Consider the following 19,691-nt stretch of genomic DNA (forward strand, 5'->3'; position numbering starts at 1 on the left):
TGAGATACTGGGCTGGATTCAGACTCATAATAGTACTTATCTTCGAGTGAAATAGGCTAAACTACTAAAACTGTCTGGATCAAAACCTTATTTTTTAAATCAACAGAAGCAACTGTCTACTTATTTCACTTCCAGAAAAAAATAATCCATAATTGTTGCTATAATAGCTTGTGTGAAGAAAAGGTGAGAATTTGCCAGTCTGTTTAAGTTTTTTACTTTGGAAAAGATTTGTGTGACTTCTGCTGATGTCAGTGTGCAAGTGACACAGTGTACAAGTGAAGTTTGAGACATGGGTCGCAGGCCTGAGTTGCTTAAGGCCTGAGCCACCACAGAGGGATTTGCATTGCCTTATCCAAAACATTGAAAGAAAGTAATGTGAATCATTTCAATAACCCGATCAGCCCAAGTGAACCTTTCCTCCTCTGAAGACAAGTCAGGATGTTTCTTTGCTATGTAACCAATGTAATGGAAATCATTGTATCCTGCTCAATACGCAGTGTGTATGAGAAGGAAATAGGGGCAAAAGTCTGGATCACAACAGCTTTCCGTGAAATCAGCTTTGATTTCTCAATTTCTCCTAATGACTCGCAGTATCTTCAGCGTTCTCTCTCTTTTGCGGTGAAGACCACAACAAGGAGCACCAAACATGACTACTAGGAAACACAGTCCAGACATCTCCAGGTTTTTTTTAAAGGAAGCATTTCCCTGTTCATATTCAAAGCATGTGTTATCCGTGAAAGGCTGGATCAGCTGGAGACAGGAGGACAAACTGGAGATGCTGAAATTCTACTCTTTTGTATCTGTTTTAAAAATTTATTTTCTATTTGTTGCAACTTGCTGTAACGTCATGGTGAAGGGCGGGTAATTAATTTTAAAAGTAAAATACATCTGCAGGGTGGGTCATAGAGGAAGATTCCCCCCTCTGGTCTGTTTCCAGGCCTTGCCCACTTCATCCAGACAGAGCCCATGTGCCAGACATCTTATCAGTGGGCATGGTGGCACAAGAAGCTCTATTGGCTGCCTCCCCCCAGATGCAGTGACACCACAAAGAAGGACCAAATGTGGTTTTTCATTTGAATTCTAAAACATTCAAGTTTTCAAATTAAGGGCCCATTTGGAACTTCTGCAAAAGTTAATTCCACCTCAATGATTAAATATAGTTCAAACCAGTTACATGCCTGTGTTGTTTTTCTTTTTAAGACCTCAGTTGTGAGCACATTTGTAACTATAACAAGTTAAAACTTCCTTCCACTGAGGATTGTCTAGAGAAGACTTTAGCTGAGATGTGAAAAACATGTTTTCTTTCGCAATATTGCAGAGAAACAATGAATCAGATTAAGTTCTTAACAGACCTGCAATTATCAAATTAATCACCATTATTTGTACTTCTTCCCCCTATCCTTGGGGCAGTCTACTGGTCCCATGCAAAATAACAATCAAAGACTAAGGGGTGTTACTAATATCTAGGAGTCACTGAGAGCTGGGCCTATAGACATAGCTCTGAATGGCCACCTATTCTTTATTCTGTATTGTTTGCCCTTGAATCAGCTGGGTGAGTCATCATTCAAATTCATTCAAATAAGAATCACAGAGCAGATGGCTTGGTGTCTACCATTAAACTCTCTACAAGATGTTATTATTTGGGGTGGTAGTGTTCCTACTGCTGTCCCCGGGGATATGCATGCTTGCTCCTCTTCCTCAATGTTCTATCAAAGAACCTGTTCCTATAATTCACAAATATTATCAGTCGGGAGACCTCATCATTGCTGGCATTATTTCCCAGATCTACATATCTTCAAGCACCATATCCTTTGAACAACATCCGGCTCAGGAACTTTCTGATGACCACATGTATGTTGCTTTAAAGCCATATCATAGTGTTTTAATGATACTTTCCCCAGACATGCTGTCCTTTTGTATGGGATTTGGGAGGAAACTGTTGCTTTATTGATTGTCTTTAGGGTCAGCCAGTTAGTTTGGGGGATTATTTTTGAGGATATCTGAAAACTCAATCTCTCTTTGTCATGTGAGGATGAGAAAACTACAGATTAATCATTTTCTCGTTACATAGTAGTCTGGACAGCATACTGCTTTCAATTGTGCTTCATAGAGATGATCACTATCTCTCCATTTTGATGCTAAATATGTGGGACATTTCTTGGAACTGATATACAGAGGGATACTATATGTAATGTCTTGAGTTTCAATGATATATTTTTGCATTAGTTTAGTGTTTTATTCCCTGCTTTCTGAGAGACGTATGGCAAAATGACTTTCAGGGTTTGTTCATCAACATTACAGGCAATAAATCTAATGTGAGAATAGTTGATTTCCAAGAGATTAGGAAGAGTGATGCTCTGAGGCATCTTTTCCAATGAAAATATTTGTCCAGGATTAACTGTTTCAGAGGCTTGAAGCTGAGTTTCAGGAGGCCAAGGGAATAGCATTAGGGAGTGTAGCTTGCACATGTTGAATGAAGTGGCATGCCTGGATATGTCTTAAGGAGTAGGCACTAATGCAGCCATGGAAAGACAGGTCAGAGTATCAGATAATGTCTTCTTCATTCCCATTGGCCTGTATAGTTGTGCTGCAAATTTCTATTGCTGCTGCTGCTTCTGTTTGCAACACAATGAATGTATGTTTGTAAATGAGATGATGTTTGAAGTTCAAGGTCCTTGTTTTACAACCAGCTCCTGTTTACACTACTTTTGACCTTGGCCTTAAAAACTATTTATGTGCAATATATGTGCAACTAATTTATACACTGAACTGAAATGTTGTGAATGTGATGAACTGAAGTCGATGGTGTAAAATGTAACACATGACTCTCACCATATGACACTTGATAAAGGGTCCTGACTCAGAACTACCAGCACATCCTGGCCTTGGCATTTGCTGTGAAGGAGATCAATGCCAACCCCCAAATCTTGCCCAATGTCACCCTTGGATTTCACGTCTATAACAGTCATTTCAGTGCCAGCTGGACCTATCAAGCCTCCATAGAACTTCTCTCTAGACGGGCCAAGTTCATCCCTAACTACAAGTGTGATGTTGAGAATACTCCAGTAGCAGTCATTGGAGGACCAAACTCTAATGTCTGTTTTCACATGGCAACTATCCTGAGCATGTACAAGATGCCACAAGTAAGACATGTGTGTGTGAAGCACCTCTAAGTTGAACAAGTCATTTGAATGCCATTCACCTCCATCTTGATGCGTCTTGAAAACTGGAAAAGCTGTGACTGAAATAGACACATTCAGAATATTACTGAAATAAAAAACACCTTGTGGTCTATTATCTATCTATCTCTATCTATCTATCTATCTATCTATCTATCTATCTATCTATCATCTATCTATCTATCTATCTATCTATCTATCTATATCATCTATCATCTATCTATCATCTTATTCATTTTTGTACCAATAGAAAAAAAAGGAAAAGGCCTCATGGCTCAGTTGACCTAAGGTAGTTTCCTACTCCTTGTTCTTCTTTGATGGACCGTTAGCTAAATTTTCCCAGGCTATTTAAATATAGCATGAATTCAGTACCAAAGATGTTTTACCCATTAGATATTTTGAATGTGAAAGCTTTCCCTACCTTATATGGCCATGTAGTTACCAGAGTGGTGCTGGGTGAGGAATGGGGTGAGCTGAGCAGGACCACAGGTCAAATATATTTTCTAAGATTATATTCCTGATTCATTACATCCATATCAATATTTCTTTATAGATATTTAGTACTAGATTTGTTTTGATAGTCAAGGATAAAATAATTTGGGGGGGGGGGGCAAAATTTGCCATGTCTCTATAGTCACAAAGCGGCAAATGTTTCTCTTCTCTTACCTTTTCAAAACTAGCTCATATATGGCTCTTCTCCAGTCATGAATAATGAAACTCAGGCTGTTTTCTTCCACCGGATGTTCCCAAATGGTGCCTTTCAGTACAAGGGAATTCTCCAATTACTTCTGCGTTTCTCATGGACGTGGATTGGAGTTGTTTCCCAGGATGACGACAACACAGAGAACTTTATAGAGAACATACTTCCTCTGCTTTCCCAGGGTGGCATCTGCTTTGACTTCATAGAAAAATTCCCCAAACTAACTTCTTCCAGTGGCTTTGGAGACATGGTAGGAGAAGGCGTTAAGACATTCAATGTCGTTATGTCAAGTACTGCCCATGTAGTGCTTGTGCATGGAGAAATTCAGACCATGATGGTTTTTAGAGCAATGCCTCAGGTTGCAGAAATGGAGAATATGCCATGGAGGACAATGGCTAAAATTTGGGTTATGACAGCCCAGATGGATTTCACATCATTCCCCTTCCAAAGAGATTGGGACATACATTTTCTCCATGGTGCTTTGTCCCTTTCAGTTCATTCAAAGGAGCTGCTGCTTTTCCACACATTTCTTCAGAACAGAAACCCTGCTTCAGTAGAAGAAGATGGCTTCATCAGGGAGTTCTGGGAAGAATCATTTGAATGTTCATTTCCCAGTTCTGCGGCACACAAGATGGACTGGAAAAGGTGTTCTGGGAATGAGAGGCTGGAGATGCTTCCTGTTTCTGTGTTTGAAATGGGCATGACTGCTCATAGTTACAGCGTCTACAATGCTGTCTATGCAATAGCACATAGTTTGCATGCCAGCTGTTTATCACAATTCAAATACACAGGAATGTCACGTGGTGGAAGGTGGAAGCTTCTGGAGCCACAACAGTGGCAGGTAATGGCCTGATCAGATGGAAGACACCACCACCACATATTTGGTGCAACAGCAACCCTTAGATGGTTCAGAAACTTGCATCATTATTAAGGATAGAATATTGGCATCTAAATGGTGGTTGAAGAAATGACTTTCTTCTAAAAAAACAACAACCCCTGCCCATTGCAAGTTATAAAAAGCTGAACAGTGGTTTGACTATAACTAGTGATGATAAAACTTTGTAATGGAACTATTTTAAAACACACATTGAATTTATGTGTGTTTTTTGGGAAGTAGTTACCAGAACAAGAGAGGAGCGTTCTTTCAGTTTCCCACCCCTTTGCTTTAAAATGTAATTTGACCATCTCTACAAGAGTTGTCTCTACTTCCATGAGCAGTATGGTAGTCACAATTTCCCCAGAAATTACTTATTTAGAAGAATAATTGATTATCATATAGTATCACCCCAGATGCATTGTTGGGTAAAAATGGAGCTCATCCAGAATTCTAGGTGATTTATTGTTACTGTTGATGCCATTGGCCTGTATAAAGACTTTTAAGAGAATACAATCTGAATACTCCAAGTAAAATATTTTATCACCATATTTCATAGTTCCATGTTTTGCACCTTTACACACTTACAATTTCTGTTCCTCATAATTTATCTCCATCGCATTCTCAGGAGAATTTCATTTAACAACAGTGTGGGGGAAATGGTGTCCTTTGATCAAAATGGGGAATTGGCTGCTGGCTTTGACATTATAAACTGGGTCACAGTCCCAAACCTGACTTTCTTCAGGGTTAAAGTTGGAAAGATAGACCCTCCGACTCTCCAAGATAAGGAAGATGCTGTGACCTCCCTGGACAACGTCTTCACCATTCATGAGGATCTCATCATCTGGCCCAAACAATTTAACCAGGTGCAGTCCTTGCATATTTCAGGCTGCATTGATTAATTTCCTCAATATTCAAGAAGCGAGTTATCTAGATACTCAAATGGTTGTAGTTCAATGTTCTTGAATTTTTGAGGTCTCCAGTGAAATCATGCTTTCAAACCAAAACATTCACCTTGCAGAATGCTGGAACTTCATTACTATGCAAAGTCCTTTGGCCTTTTCATTGTTCTAGTCGAAGGTTGCTGGTAGTAGAGAAAATCTGCAGACTGTTCAACCACCCATCTAAAGCCATCCTGGACTCTCACTGGTGTGGCCGAAGAGCACTTTTTGCAATCCTCTATCCTTTAAATGTTCCTATGCTGGTATAAATCTCATTCCAATTTGGGGATATTTCAGAGGATGAAGGTGGCTTTTAATTCATTGGGTCAAATCCATTCCCTGACCTTTCCTGTCACATCTCTCAACTGATAGAGAAGACTGAGATAAAATTTCCAAAATATAAGATCTCAAGTAAGCACATTTTTATTTCTTTTATGCACAGTCACAGCCCCTTTCCATGTGTAATGACCACTGCCATCCAGGTTATAGCAGGACCAAGAAAGAAGGAAAGCCATTTTGCTGCTATGATTGCTTTCCATGTCCAGAAGGGAAAATCTCAAACCAGAAAGGTAAGAAATTTCATATAGATAGTGGATCTAGTCAGTAGCTCATCAAATTGAACAGCTATGACCTTGCTTATCCACATCAGTTTATAAAAGTCAACATTATTTAACGTCTACCTTTTTCTCTGTACAAGACAACATAGCACATCATCACCCCCTTGGATGATGGTTCAAGGAGATTTGCAACTCCAGGCTTCAAAATCTGCTTTTTTTGTGTGCTTCAAGAAGTCCTTAGCTTCTTTGAGGACAAGCCTGCTTATCCCCTTTTAGGGATGCGGTGGATTTGCGGGACAGCCAGAGCCCCCCTCGCCAATGATACTGGGCTATGTGTCGGGGTCTGATCCTTGCCGGAGCGTGAGCTTCGCTCATATTCCTGCCTTGAAATCCTGCTCCACGTCAGCCTGCCAAATTGGCCAGTGGTTGGCTGGTGCAGAGGGCTCCAGGGGTGGGCTTGAGGGAACAACCAGGTCTGCACCCAGGGGATTTAAACAAGCCTGTGCCAGCCCCCAACAAGAAGCTCTTCTTCATTGCATCAACCTACCGACTCACTCCAGGAATTTTAAATTTACACATTGAATTCACATTGCTTTGACTGTGGTGGTTGTTCTATTCTTCAATCAGGCTTTGGGCTAATTGACATCAATGCCCTTTTAAATGATCTGTGGGAGGGGGATTTTTTGTTTTTATTATTATTATTATTATTATTATTATTATTATTATTATTATTATTATTAATGTCAATGCCAGATGTCACTAACCTGGTGTCTTCCAGGTCATTTCAATTGCAACTCTCAGTAGTTCCATGGGGCTTCAATGGCTTCCTGCAGCCAATCAGAAGCCACACTTTGGTTTTCAAACGTTTCAGAAGTCAAACGGACTTCTGGAATGGATTCTGTTTGACTTCTGAGGTACAAGTGTATTCTCCCTCTGAAAACTTTTAATAAACATATAAATATTTTTAAAACTGCATATGCACATAAATGTGATATAGAAAGTATGAAGTCTGAGGTGTATGAATATCTAAAACACTTTCAAACCTTCTGAAAATGCATTTTTAAAAATATTTCATCATCCCCTTAAAACACAAGGCCTGAACATACCCCTGTATCTGGGAACAGGGATATATACCTTTCCTACTGCAAGATTAACTTTGATATTTTTCTTCTACCAACACTGTTGCAAAGGAAGAAATAAATGAATTGATGCACGGTGCAAGGGCTGAGATTCTCATTTATGCATGCTATGTTCTTTGTATTCTGATTCCAGATATGGATGATTGCTTTCAATGTCCAGGAGATCAATATCCAAACATTGGTCAGGATACATGCCTTCCAAAAACCATCAGCTTCCTTTCTCACAAAGAGCCTCTGGGGATCAGCTTGGACACTGTTGCTGTCTCCTTTTCTTGCATCACAGCTTTTGTGCTTGGAATCTTTATGAAGAACAAGGACACACCCATAGTCAGAGCGAACAACAGGAGCCTCACCTACACTCTCCTCCTCGCCCTCCTGCTCTGCTTCCTTTCTGCTCTGCTGTTCATTGGACAACCGGAGGTTGTGACCTGCCTCCTTCGACAAATACTTTTTAGCATAATCTTCTCCGTGGCAGTTTCTTGCTTGTTGGCCAAAACCACCATTGTGGTGCTAGCTTTCATGGCCACGAAGCCAGGGTCCAGGATAAGGAAATGGGTGGGGAAACAATTAGCCATCTCCATAGTCCTGTCCTGCTCCCTTGTTCAAGCCACAATCTGTAGTGTGTGGCTGGCAACCACTCCCCCATTCCCAGACTTTGACAAACACTCAATGCCAAAAGAAATTGTGCTAGAATGCAATGAAGGGTCGACTATCATGCTTTACTGTGTGTTGGGCTTCCTGTGTCTCCTGGCCATTGTCAGCTTCACGGTGGCCTTCTTAGCTAGAAAGTTGCCGGACAGTTTCAATGAAGCCAAGTTCATCACCTTCAGCATGTTGATCTTTTGCACGGTATGGCTGTCCTTTGTTCCCACATATCTGAGTACCAAGGGGAAGTACATGGTGGCCGTGGAGATCTTCTCAATTTTGTCCTCCAGTTTTGGATTACTGAGCTGCATCTTTTCCCCAAAATGCTATGTCATTTTACTGAGACCTGATCTGAATAGCAAAGAGCAGCTAAACATAAGAAAGAATTAAAATAATTAACAAGTCTGTCTGTTCAATTCTATATGGTACATTTAAATAAATATTTGAGATTAAATCACACTCAGTAGTGTGACATTAGAATTGAGACACTCCCTTCTGGATCCTTTCTATCAGTGGAATGGGGATAATGTTGAACATTGGGGAACTTTAATGAATATAGACTCATATAATTGAAGAGTTGGACAGGGTCTATTGTAGTAATCACAGCAAAAGGATCCCTGACAGATGTTCATCCAAACTTGGGTTAAGAATGAAGGGCATCACAGGAAACCTCAATTCTGACCTCTGATTGGTTAAATATAACAACAACAACAACAACAACAACAACAACAACAACAACACAACAATTTATTATTTATACCCTTCTCACCTGTCTGGGTTTCCCCAGCTACTCTGGGTGGCTTTCAACAGAACCTTAAAAACATAATAAAACTTCAAACATTAAAAACTTCACTAAACAGGGCTGCCCAGATGTCTTCTGATACTCGGATAGTCGTTTATTCCCTTGACATCTGATGGGAGGGCATTCCACAGGGCAGGCGCTACTACCGAGAAGGCCCTCTGCCTGGTTCCCTGCAACCTCACTTCTCGCTGTGTGTGGGCTGAACGATGGGGGTGGAGATGCCCCTTCAGGTCTAATGGGCTGAGGCCATTTAGGGCTCTAAAGGTCAGCACCAACATTTTGAATTGTGCTCAGAAACGTATTGGGAGCAAATGTAGGTCTTTGAAGATCGGTGTTATATGGTCTCGGCTGCCACTCGCAGTCACCAGTCTAGCTGCCGCATTCTGGATTAGTTGCAGTTTCCAGGTCACCTTCAAAGGTAGCCCCACGTAGAGTGCATTGCAGTAGTCCAAGCACGGGTTAACTAGAACATTCCCCACAGGCGAGACAGTCTGCGGGCAGGTACGGTCTCACCTTGCATACCAGATGGAGCTGGTAGACAGCTGCCCTGGACACAGAATTGACCTTTGCCTCCATGGACAGCTGTGAGTCCAAAATGACTCCCAGGCTGCGCACCTGGTCCTTCAGGGGCACAGTTATCCCATTCAGGACCAGGGAGTACCCCCCCAGCCGCCCACCCCCGGTCACTGCAAAACAGTACTTCTGTCTTGTCAGGATTCAACCTCAGGATTAAACCCCTGCAACCTTGCAGAACAATTTCAGTGGAAACAGTCTCAGGAGGCTTGATAAAAGTTCAAAGTTGGACTCCTGTGTCATTCCTGTCTGAATCAACTTGGTTCCCTAGCTGAGATGTGTGCATGTAATAGTGTGCATCTGGGGTCCCTAGTGCCTTTGGCGTGTGTTATCGCTCCCCCCAAAATCAACTATGGGGGTCTTGCGTGTGCACTGCTCAATGGCGCCTCCTAATAGTGCCAATTCATAACTGAGTCTCACGTCCCAAGGAGGGAATCATTTCCTCCCCATCCTTAGTTGGTGAGCCACAGCTTGAGGTTGTGTGACAAGCCCAGAAAGATGGAGGGATGTGTCCCTAGTAGATTTAGTAAAGATTTCACCCATACTTTGATGAGCAAATTGTTCTGAGTTTTATTCACCGTTCCTCTGACTTTTTATATTTTAACAAATAAATATTTTACTCCGCTTATATCTCCAAGTCTTCTTTTGGGTGTGGGGGCAATGTCAGTGATGTGCTAAACATATTTTTGAGTGCAATGTTACTGAGGGAAATTATTTCTCCTACTATTATCATCAAGTTCATAGAAATAACTGATTCTTCTCCAAATCCCAGGAAAATTCAAGTAGCCACATGCCAACGATGAACAAAGACTCAATGAAGCTGTTAATATGTCGTGTTATATTCAATCTTGGGCTGACCCTTGATGTTCTCTCAGTCTGATCAATTACTCCTTACGCTGCAAAGATCTGGCGTTCCTTGCCGTTCCAGTGAGACATGAAGAGTTACAACAAATCTATAGCATCAAATGTGTTCTGTTCACCCATCAGAGCTTTCATGTCTTTAGTATGCTTTTGCATTAATGTTATTGCCCATGCCTTTTTGCCTCCATAGGGATAGATATGCCTTGTTCGAAATTTTGCACCTGTAGTTGATAAGGGAAACATGATTTTCTGATGCGATCTGATAGAAAACCTACAACTCAAAATTGGTAATTATCTCTCCTCTGATTATCAAGTTAATCATAGTCACTTCGGCTTCTTCTCTCCATCCCAAGGGAATCATACAGCAGCCACATACAAACTAGGAACCAAGGCTAGAAGATGCAATGAATAGCCCCTTGCCATTCAAGGCTGCTAGACACAAGGCACTCTCAGACTGATCACTGATTTATTTGCACTGAGCAGACCAAATTTGCATGGATGTTCCAGTGAGAATTTCCTAACCAGGAATGCTCTGTTGATAATGTGCAAAGAGGTTAATCGTTTCGTAAAACCGTACATTCAAGATGGTGCTATATCCAGTATTAATATAAGTATTGCTGACTCCTATGTGTGCAAGCCTCCTGTTCCTCAATGTCTTATCAGGGACCCACTTCCAATTCTTCACCAATATTATCAGTCTGGAGATGTCATCATTGCTGGCATTATGTCGCAAATCTATATCGCTTCGAGTATATTGACCTTCAAGAACCCTCCCTCTCCTGAACTTTTCGATCATACTTTGTAAGGAATTGCATTGGGGGGTGGACTAGATGACTCTTGGATCCCTTCCAGCTCTAAGAGTCTATGATTCTATGTGTTATGAGTATATTTATGCATTCGCTGCATGGTGATAATGAATTGTGATGGTGATTTCCACTAATCTTCTCCTTTTTAGTACTTTGTTAGGGGTTAGAGAAGATATGATATCTCAAAATGCCTTCTTCAAGCTGTGTCAACCTTTGCTTTGGAATTTTTGCCTATAAAGATGTTCCAGACCTAGAAATTAGCCATTACAACTTTATCCCATGGCAATATACATAGCAGAAATTACATTTACTCTGTTAAGGCATTCTGGTTATTTTAAATGGAAGTCTCTGGGTTTCTAGAGTTCAGCTTTGGTTTTTATCAGATATGTCAGGAATCATTAATCGCTCAGACTTGGAAATGATTTTTCTAAAGAACTTTGGTCAATGCCTGTATGATTGGATAGCCAGATATTGGCAGCAACATTAATAATAATAGTAGCAGAGTTGGCGGAAACAATTGCTTACATTCTGTGAACAAAGAAACACATTCCTGCTTAAAATTGGGCCCTAAGTCATATTCTGTTGTGTGAAATAGCTATAAAACTTTCAAATATCACTGCAGCATCTCAGTAGAAGATTTGCTTTCTCTGTTTCAAATGGCTGTCATTTTGGTGACTGCAGTTAGGAAAATAAAATTGTGTGCGTGTGGGTAATATAATTTGATTTTATGAAGTCTCTCTCATGCATGCTATATATTCATATCCAGAGTCATTCATTGGATAATTCAGTCATGTGTTGTTGTTGTTTTATATGTACAAATTTAAAGCACACTTCCCTTTCTGAGTTTTACCTGAACCAGTTTGGGGCAGGAGGGAGTGCTGTGCATTCATCTATGCATAGATTGGGTTAGTTAGCAGCACCAAAAGTACTGTTCAGGGAAGCCAAATGTCCAGGTTTGTGTGTCAATATAGCCAGACGGTTCCCTGGGCTGTGGGGGATACAACCTATTTTTGCAAAGATGCACTGTTATGCCATACGCAGCTCTCATTCCAGGCCATTGACACAACTCTACCAGCATATCCTGGCCTTGGCACTTGCAGTAAAGGAGATCAATGAAAACCCCCAACTCTTACCCAATGTCACTCTTGGCTTCCACATCTATAACAGCCATTTCAGTGCAAGGTGGACCTATCAAGCCTCCATGGAACTTCTTTCTGGGCAAGGAACACTCATCCCTAACTATAAATGTGATGCTGGAAGCACTTCAATAGCAGTCATTGGTGGACCAAACTCTGATTTATATATTCACATGGCTACAATCCTGTCCATGTACAAGATGGCCCAAGTAAGAACAAAATAATCATAACCGCAATAGAATAGTATCTTTTTGGTGTTGGCCAAAGCATTTCAGCCCGTGTGTGTGTGTGTGTGTGTGTGTGTGTGCGTGTAGGCAATAGGGCATATATATGTTTGTGTGTTTGTGTGCATGTGTATCTGCAGTAGGTGATATTTTTTAACCTAGTTCTATAATTCCTGAAATGACAATTTATTCTTCATGCTCACCTATGTAGACAACATAGGAGGAGGAAGAATTTCTAATTGGACAGAATATTGAAAATTAATATAAACCATGCAATCAAATTCCCAAATTTTCCCCAAATCATTTTGTAAAAATCAGTCCCTCCACTAAATTCCACAACCTGTTATCCAATCCGACCATGATTTCAAAAATATTTGAAATATAATAGCCATACCCCAACCTCTATGCCTTCTCCTTCATTTGTCTCCATTTGGTTGGTCCCCGTTGAGCATCCTTAACACATCTCTGAAATGGTGCATCAACTGAGCAACCTAATTCCACCCATTTAAAATATCCATCCCCTTTCAATGTTTCTGGTTCTTTATGTCTCATTTTATGCTCATTTAAAGAGGCCCCCCACACATAATGCCTACATTTGGAATCTATGACTTTTGTCTGTACTTCTTGAAAAGAATAAAACATTTCATTCTAAATTGCACACTTTCCAAGGCTTTTCAGTGCACTCCTTCCTAAAGTGTGGTTTTTGAAGGTATCTTTTGCATAAGGGAAATATTTCCATGTGCATTGCAAAATTCTAAGTAGTGCATCTTTTGACTGGCAGCTGCAATTCAATCAGTGCACTTCAGAAAGCAGATCAAACAAAATTGTACTGCATCTCTACATTCTATATAAGGTTACCAGATTTTTTTCAATGAATCCAGGGACTCTTTTCAACTTCAATAGATTTTGTATGGGGACTGATTTGAAAATCCGGGGACTGTCTGGTAACCTTATTCTATCATAACTATTTATTATTTATCTGCCACCCATCTGACTGGTTTCCACTTGAACTGGTGCTTGATAGGACAATTGGGTATCACTTTTCCTTTTCCTTTCCTTCAGTTGACCCTTTGCTTCCTTTACTTTCAGCTCATGTATGGCTCTTCTCCCATTCTGAATAGCTATGTGCAAACACTTTTCTTCCACTGGGTGTTCCCAGATGGGCTTCAGCAGTACAATGGGATACTTCGTCTTCTACTGCATTTCAGCTGGATGTGGATTGGGGTGCTTTCAAGGCATGATGACACTGGAGAGAGATTTGTACAAAATGTTCTTCCCGTGTTTTCCCAGAGGGGTATCTGCTTTGATTTTGTAGAAAGATTCCCCCAAGCAACCTATTCTGATGAGCTCCATAAAATGGTAGACGGTGGTTCTAAAATAATCAGAATTGTCATGAGAAGCACTGCCAGTGTTGTCCTCGTTCACGGTGAAATTGATACCATTATGGTAATGAGAATGATGCCCAACCTCGCAGAAACAGATGATATATCAATGCAAGGCAGGGCAAAAGTCTGGATTATGACAGCCCAGATGGATTTCACATCATTTCCCTTTCAAAGAGGTTGGGACATCACATTCCTCCATGGGGCTCTATCCTTTGCTGTTCACTCAGAGGATCTTCCAGGATTCCAGAAATTTATTGAGATGAGAAACCCCATTTTGTTAAAAGAAGATGGCTTCCTCAGAGCTTTCTGGAAAGAGGCATTTGATTGTTATTTTTCTCATCCTACCTTAGACAAGATAGATGGCAAATTCTGCACTGGGGAGGAGAATCTTGAGAGCCTTCCTGGGTCTGTTTTTGAAATGAGAATGACTGCCCAAAGCTACAGCGTCCACAACGCTCTATATACTGTGGCGCATGCTTTGCATACCATGTCATGCTTCAAATTCAACCATAGAAGAATCACCAATGGAATAGCATGGGACCATCTGAAACCACAACCATGGCAGGTAATGTGATCCAACTAATGCAGATTTTTATTTTATTTTATTTAAAAAGGTTTAGCACTTAGGTATAGGGGCTATATTCCTCCTTAGGGCTCATATTGAGAGGAAGCGCTACCATCCAGTAAGATTTAGAAAAAACAAATTGTATGGAAAATAGTTGTGCATTCCACGCCTTTGTTTAAAGTGGCCTCGCTTGTGCTCAGTTCTATAATGATTTGAATTGTGCAGTTTGCATGCATTTCCACATGCAATTCCAACACCCCTTTTAGCACTCTGGTGAGACTGGTGTACTCTTGGTCAGTAGACAACTGATTCAGGGAGAGGATTAGCTTTCAAACATAAAATGGACCAAAGCTCTCAAAGGTGGAAGATAATCACACTTATGTAAGATGGAATCCTTTTGTTTACCTTCATGGTTTCTCCTCATTCCCAATTTAGCTCCACCACTTTCTGAGAAGTATCTCATTCAACAATAGTGCCGGTGAAGAGATATCCTTTGACCAAAATGGAGCATTAGTAGCTGGATTTGATATTTTCAACTGGGTCACATTTCCAAATGAGTCCTTTCTTAGAGTCAAAGTTGGAATGATGGACCCTCAGGCTCCAGAAGATGAGGGGCTTACAATCCATGATGATGCTGTTGTGTGGCCCAGTAGGTTCAACCAGGTAAGGCCAATTTCAAAGGATATTACAGTGGTGCCTCGCAAGACGAAAAGAATCCGTTCCGCGAGTCTCTTCGTCTTGCGGTTTTTTCGTCTTGCGAAACAAGCCCATTAGCGGATTAGCGCTATTAGCGGCTTAGCGGGCTTAGCGGACCAGCTGATAAGCGGCTTAGCAGCTTAGCGGATCAGCTGATAAGTGGCTTAGCGGCTTAGCGGATCAGCTGACAAGCGGCTTAGCGGCTTGGGAAAAGGGGGGGGGAGGAAAAAAACCCTGCAGGAACTCGCAAGACATTTTCATCTTGCGAAGCAAGCCCATAGGAAATTCGTTTTGCGAAGCACCTCCAAAACGGAAAACCCTTTCGTCTAGTGGGTTTTCCGTCTTGCGAGGCATTCGTCTTGCGGGGCACCACTGTAGTCATTTTCTCAATGGTAAAAATCCTGCCTAATGGGGCCAATGTAGACTTGACTGGGAGATCCATTGTGATTGCACTTATCTGAGGTCATTTCACAAACCGAAATTACTTACCAAAGCAGTGATTGCAACTGTGATGGGGAGCACACAGATATTAACATAGATCTGAAAACATCCGGGAGCATGAAGTCATATGTTGAAACGCATATATGAAGGTCCATAAAGCCAAATAATGATTGACTCTGTATTATTTCACTAATATTCTAAACAATAGTAATATTGAGAAACATTATAAGTCGAGGGCTTCCAATGTTATGAAAATAATTCAAGAACCCCAGTTGCAACAGTCAAAACAAAGTTAATTGTTTAACCTGTAAAAAGGAAGAAGATTGTATCAAAGTCTGGGAATCATGGCTGGGAATCATGACAAGCAACAGCTGACTGTGTTCTAAACTGCCTTACCATGGGGGGGGGGGAATGAATGAAATTATGTCAAACAATTCTTGAATGCATTCCAAAGTGATAAAGCCATAGACTCAGCTTTGAGAGCTTTGGCATATTTAACAAGGGGATTAAGATAAAGTTATTCTACTGGATAAATTGAATTCCTGGTAGTACAACTAGCTCTGGCTGCAGATGCCTAGAAAGTGCTCTCTGAAAAGGAATAATAGCATTTTCCTTTATCACTGTCCTAATGCTTAACTATAGATTTCATATTCTATCTCTGATACTATTATCTCTTTTTGTTTATGCACAGACACTACCGGTTTCCCTGTGTAACGAGAAATGCCATTTAGGTTATCGGAGAACCAAGAAAGAAGGGAAGGCTTCTTGCTGCTATGATTGCCTCCCGTGTCCAGAAGGGAAGATCTCAGACCAAAAGGGTAAGGAATTTACTGCAAACAATTCCAGGGATGATCTAGCACAAGCACATCAGAATTCAATTTCCCTGATGTGAATGCTGTAGTATCAGGTGTGGTCTGATTTATTACCATGGAAAACTGTCCTTGGGTTACAATTGTGGTGCCTGAGGACCTCCTTGGTATTCTGACGAGCTGCACACTATGAAACAAGCTGGAAGAAGACTGGAACACACTTAGTGCAAGTCTTGCTCCGAAGCCAATGAAAAGCTTATTAGCAAATATAATCATTCTACTATGTGGCTGTGTGGGCTGTGAAAAATGCTTATTTTGTGTCTCTGGAGGTTACTGACTCCCACTGTGTGTGGGGGGGGGGCTCTGGAAGATTTGGAGACCCACTGTGACCAACTGGCTATTAAATGAGTGGATAAAGCCGGGGTTGAGGGCTTTGTAAAATATTAAAAGGTCCTTGAACCTAGCTTGGTAGTACATTGCCAACCATTACCAATAATTTAATGGTGTCCCATTAAAGGTTTGACCACTACATTTTACACCAGCTGGGGCTTCCAAACCAGGCCAAAGAACTGCCACACAGAAAGAATTGCAATCAGCCAGTTTTGAGTTTACAGTGGCAAGGACTAGAGTTGTTAGGGTACCACTGCCTACAGCTGGAAATCAGACAGCCAGGTGGTAGGCGCTGGAGACCTATCTTCAGTGCTGTACCTGAGGGAAATTTCTTCCCATTGACCTTAAGATGCACATTGCTTGGGGATCATAGCTGAAAATGACTTCTTCTGAACATAAGAACTTGTCCTATAGAACTGACCTAGGAGTCATAATTCAAGGCCTTTCAATACCAGTGCATGATATCTGCCAACCACAAGAAATGGGACTTCCATGTACAAATATCTGTCTTTTCCTTTTCAGACATGGATGAATGTTTTGAATGCCCTGCAGACCAGCATCCAAACAAGGACCAGAATGGATGCCTTCCAAAACAAAAAACCTTCTTGTCTTATGGAGAAGCTCTGGGGATATGTTTGGCTACCTTGGCTCTCTCTTTTTCTTTCCTCACTGCTTTAGTGCTTGGAATCTTTGTGAAGAACAACGACACTCCCATCATCAAAGCCAACAACCAGAACCTCACCTATACTCTCCTCATCTCCCTCCTGCTCTGTTTCCTTTGTGTTTTGCTCTTCATTGGCCAGCCTGTAGAGCTCACATGCCTCCTTCGGCAAACTGCCTTTGGCATGATCTTCTCAGTGGCAGTTTCTTGCATATTGGCCAAAACCACCATTGTGGTTCTGGCTTTCATGGCCACCAAGCCAGGCTCCAAAATGAGAAGATGGGTGGGGAAACCATTGTCCAATTCTCTTGTTCTTTCCTGCTCTCTTATTCAAGCCACCATATGTACAGTGTGGCTGGCAACCTCTCCCCCATTCCCAGATTTGGACACACACACAATGCTCAAAGAAATTGTACTGTTCTGCAATGAGGGGTCAGACTTCATGTTTTATGGTATCCTAGGCTACATGGGCCTCCTGGCCGTTGTCAGCTTTGTTGTGGCTTTTCTAGCTAGGAGGTTGCCTGACAGCTTTAATGAAGCCAAGTTTATTACCTTTAGCATGTTGGTCTTTTGTAGTGTTTGGCTGTCCTTTGTACCAACATACATGAGCACAAAAGGAAAATTCATGGTGGTTGTGGAGATCTTCTCCATCATGGCCTCCAGCTTTGGATTACTGGGGTGCATCTTTTCCCCCAAATGCTACATTATTTTACTGAGGCCTCAGCTGAACACCAGGGGGCAGCTGATTAAAAGAAACAAATAATCAGCATACCAAGCCCAACACAATCTCATTGCATTCCCACAATATTTATAATTATTTTCAGATCAGAAAATGCCATGTGAGCTGCTGTTAGTGAGTGGGCCAAGTTTTCCACTAAGTCAGCTATGATTAGAGTAGGGAAATGTTGTATCAATGAATTCCTAGGAAGATTGTAGCCTGCTATATTATTTGCTTTTAGCAAGTTTAGAAACCTATATATCTTAACCAAAATATAAGGTATGTGTTGGGATATGAGTACTACGCAGCTGAGAACTAGCAGTTCAATGTTTACATCACATGATGTCTCTGACCGTGAGACAGGATGTTCAAGGGAGTTCACAGGGATTTGTTCTTTGTGTAATATGAGACCTTCCTGTTGCTTGTGTGAAGGAAGTTTGTTGCAGTCGCTCGGTGAAGTCTGAGTGAGCAGTCATGTTTTTGTACAGTTGTACAGTCAGAAATAAACTAGAGATGAAATAGAATTTCTGACTATCTTCTTTCTCCTGCTGGTATGCAAGAGGGAAGGGGGTGTGCACCTTTCATCAGGGAGGTGTCGCCTATCAAGATCTCCCTGGACTGCCGGGATGCCAGCCAGGGAAGATCACCGGCAAACAGGCCCCTGGAGCCTGGGAGGGGGGGCCAGCGTCTCCCAAGGGGGCCAGTTTTCCAACAGTATGTACTAATTTTGCACCCCCAGTTTTGCATTTCAGAGTATTTCATTTAGTTTTGCTGCCATACAATATCATCCATATATCAATTTATGAAGGCTTTATGTAAATTTAGGAACTTTAAACTGCTTTTTAGTTTCCCTGTTTTTTCTCTCTCTTAAGAGACTTCTTTTCCTTTTCATGTGACATTGATGTCTTTTTATTTTCAGGTGTTATGTACATAAACTAAGGTTACACAGAGCATTTCTGAATCTATACACATCATCAATGAGTTTAGTTTTTATACGTGTGCACTAAGCAGATCTTCTGAACGTTGGGAATTAGAAAATTAGAAAAAAGAAAGAAAACTCTTTCATTTGATCATGTGGTATGAATCAAACAGCCCTTTTATGCACTTGTTGAAGTTCTGTTGAGGCATCCAAGTTTGCATCTCCCTTTACAAGTCACAGATGGATTAACTTTCTTTTTTTTACCCTGATGAAGCACCTGAACCATAGGCAAACCTCTTGTGTGACTACCACACAACCATTCAGTTGCATCAAGACACACACACCTCTCCTCTGCTTCATTCCACCCCAATCCCTGAGCACTGCAAGATTCCAGGGGTTCCAGCTTCCTACGCAGGGTTCAATTTCCTTGGAATGAGGGACAGTGGATACTATGGAGTTTTCACCCCCCAAAGCAGGCTATCCATCATCTGCATAGACACTTTTAATGAAGGGGGTTCTACTAGCATGCAAGACCACCTGTCCCCTTATGAAACAGCTCACACTATTACAAAGAATTGTTCTCTAAGGTCTCAGAACTTCTCAATTCAGCAGATCTCCCTGATCCCTTCTAGCTGCACCAGCATGACAGAGAAGGGGCATTTAGGGCAAG

At 41.3% G+C, this 19,691-nt stretch overlaps 4 protein-coding genes across 4 annotated transcripts in view; 2 read left to right on the plus strand and 2 right to left on the minus strand.

The window, feature by feature from the left end:
- The window catches only part of LOC310751719 (uncharacterized protein), a 950,206-nt gene that overhangs the window by 915,715 nt on the left and 14,800 nt on the right, over positions 1-19,691 (plus strand). The window lies entirely within an intron of this gene.
- The window catches only part of METTL25B (methyltransferase like 25B), a 464,705-nt gene that overhangs the window by 345,849 nt on the left and 99,165 nt on the right, over positions 1-19,691 (minus strand). The window lies entirely within an intron of this gene.
- LOC310750894 (vomeronasal type-2 receptor 26-like) overlaps positions 1-19,691 on the minus strand; it is a gene marked incomplete at both ends in the record, with an annotated part of 225,005 nt that overhangs the window by 196,524 nt on the left and 8,790 nt on the right. The window lies entirely within an intron of this gene.
- Positions 1,682-18,147, plus strand: LOC310750904 (vomeronasal type-2 receptor 26-like; the record flags this gene model as incomplete). Its single annotated transcript, XM_083589304.1, has 7 exons — positions 1,682-1,851; positions 2,852-3,143; positions 3,860-4,129; positions 4,671-4,720; positions 5,382-5,619; positions 6,137-6,263; positions 17,246-18,147. The coding sequence occupies 7 exons, from the start codon at positions 1,682-1,684 to the stop codon at positions 18,145-18,147; spliced, it is 2,049 nt and encodes a 682-aa protein (XP_083445430.1).

This window comes from Podarcis filfolensis, assembly GCF_964270895.1.
Source record: "Podarcis filfolensis genome assembly, chromosome: 16".
NCBI classification, from domain to species: domain Eukaryota; kingdom Metazoa; phylum Chordata; class Lepidosauria; order Squamata; family Lacertidae; genus Podarcis; species Podarcis filfolensis.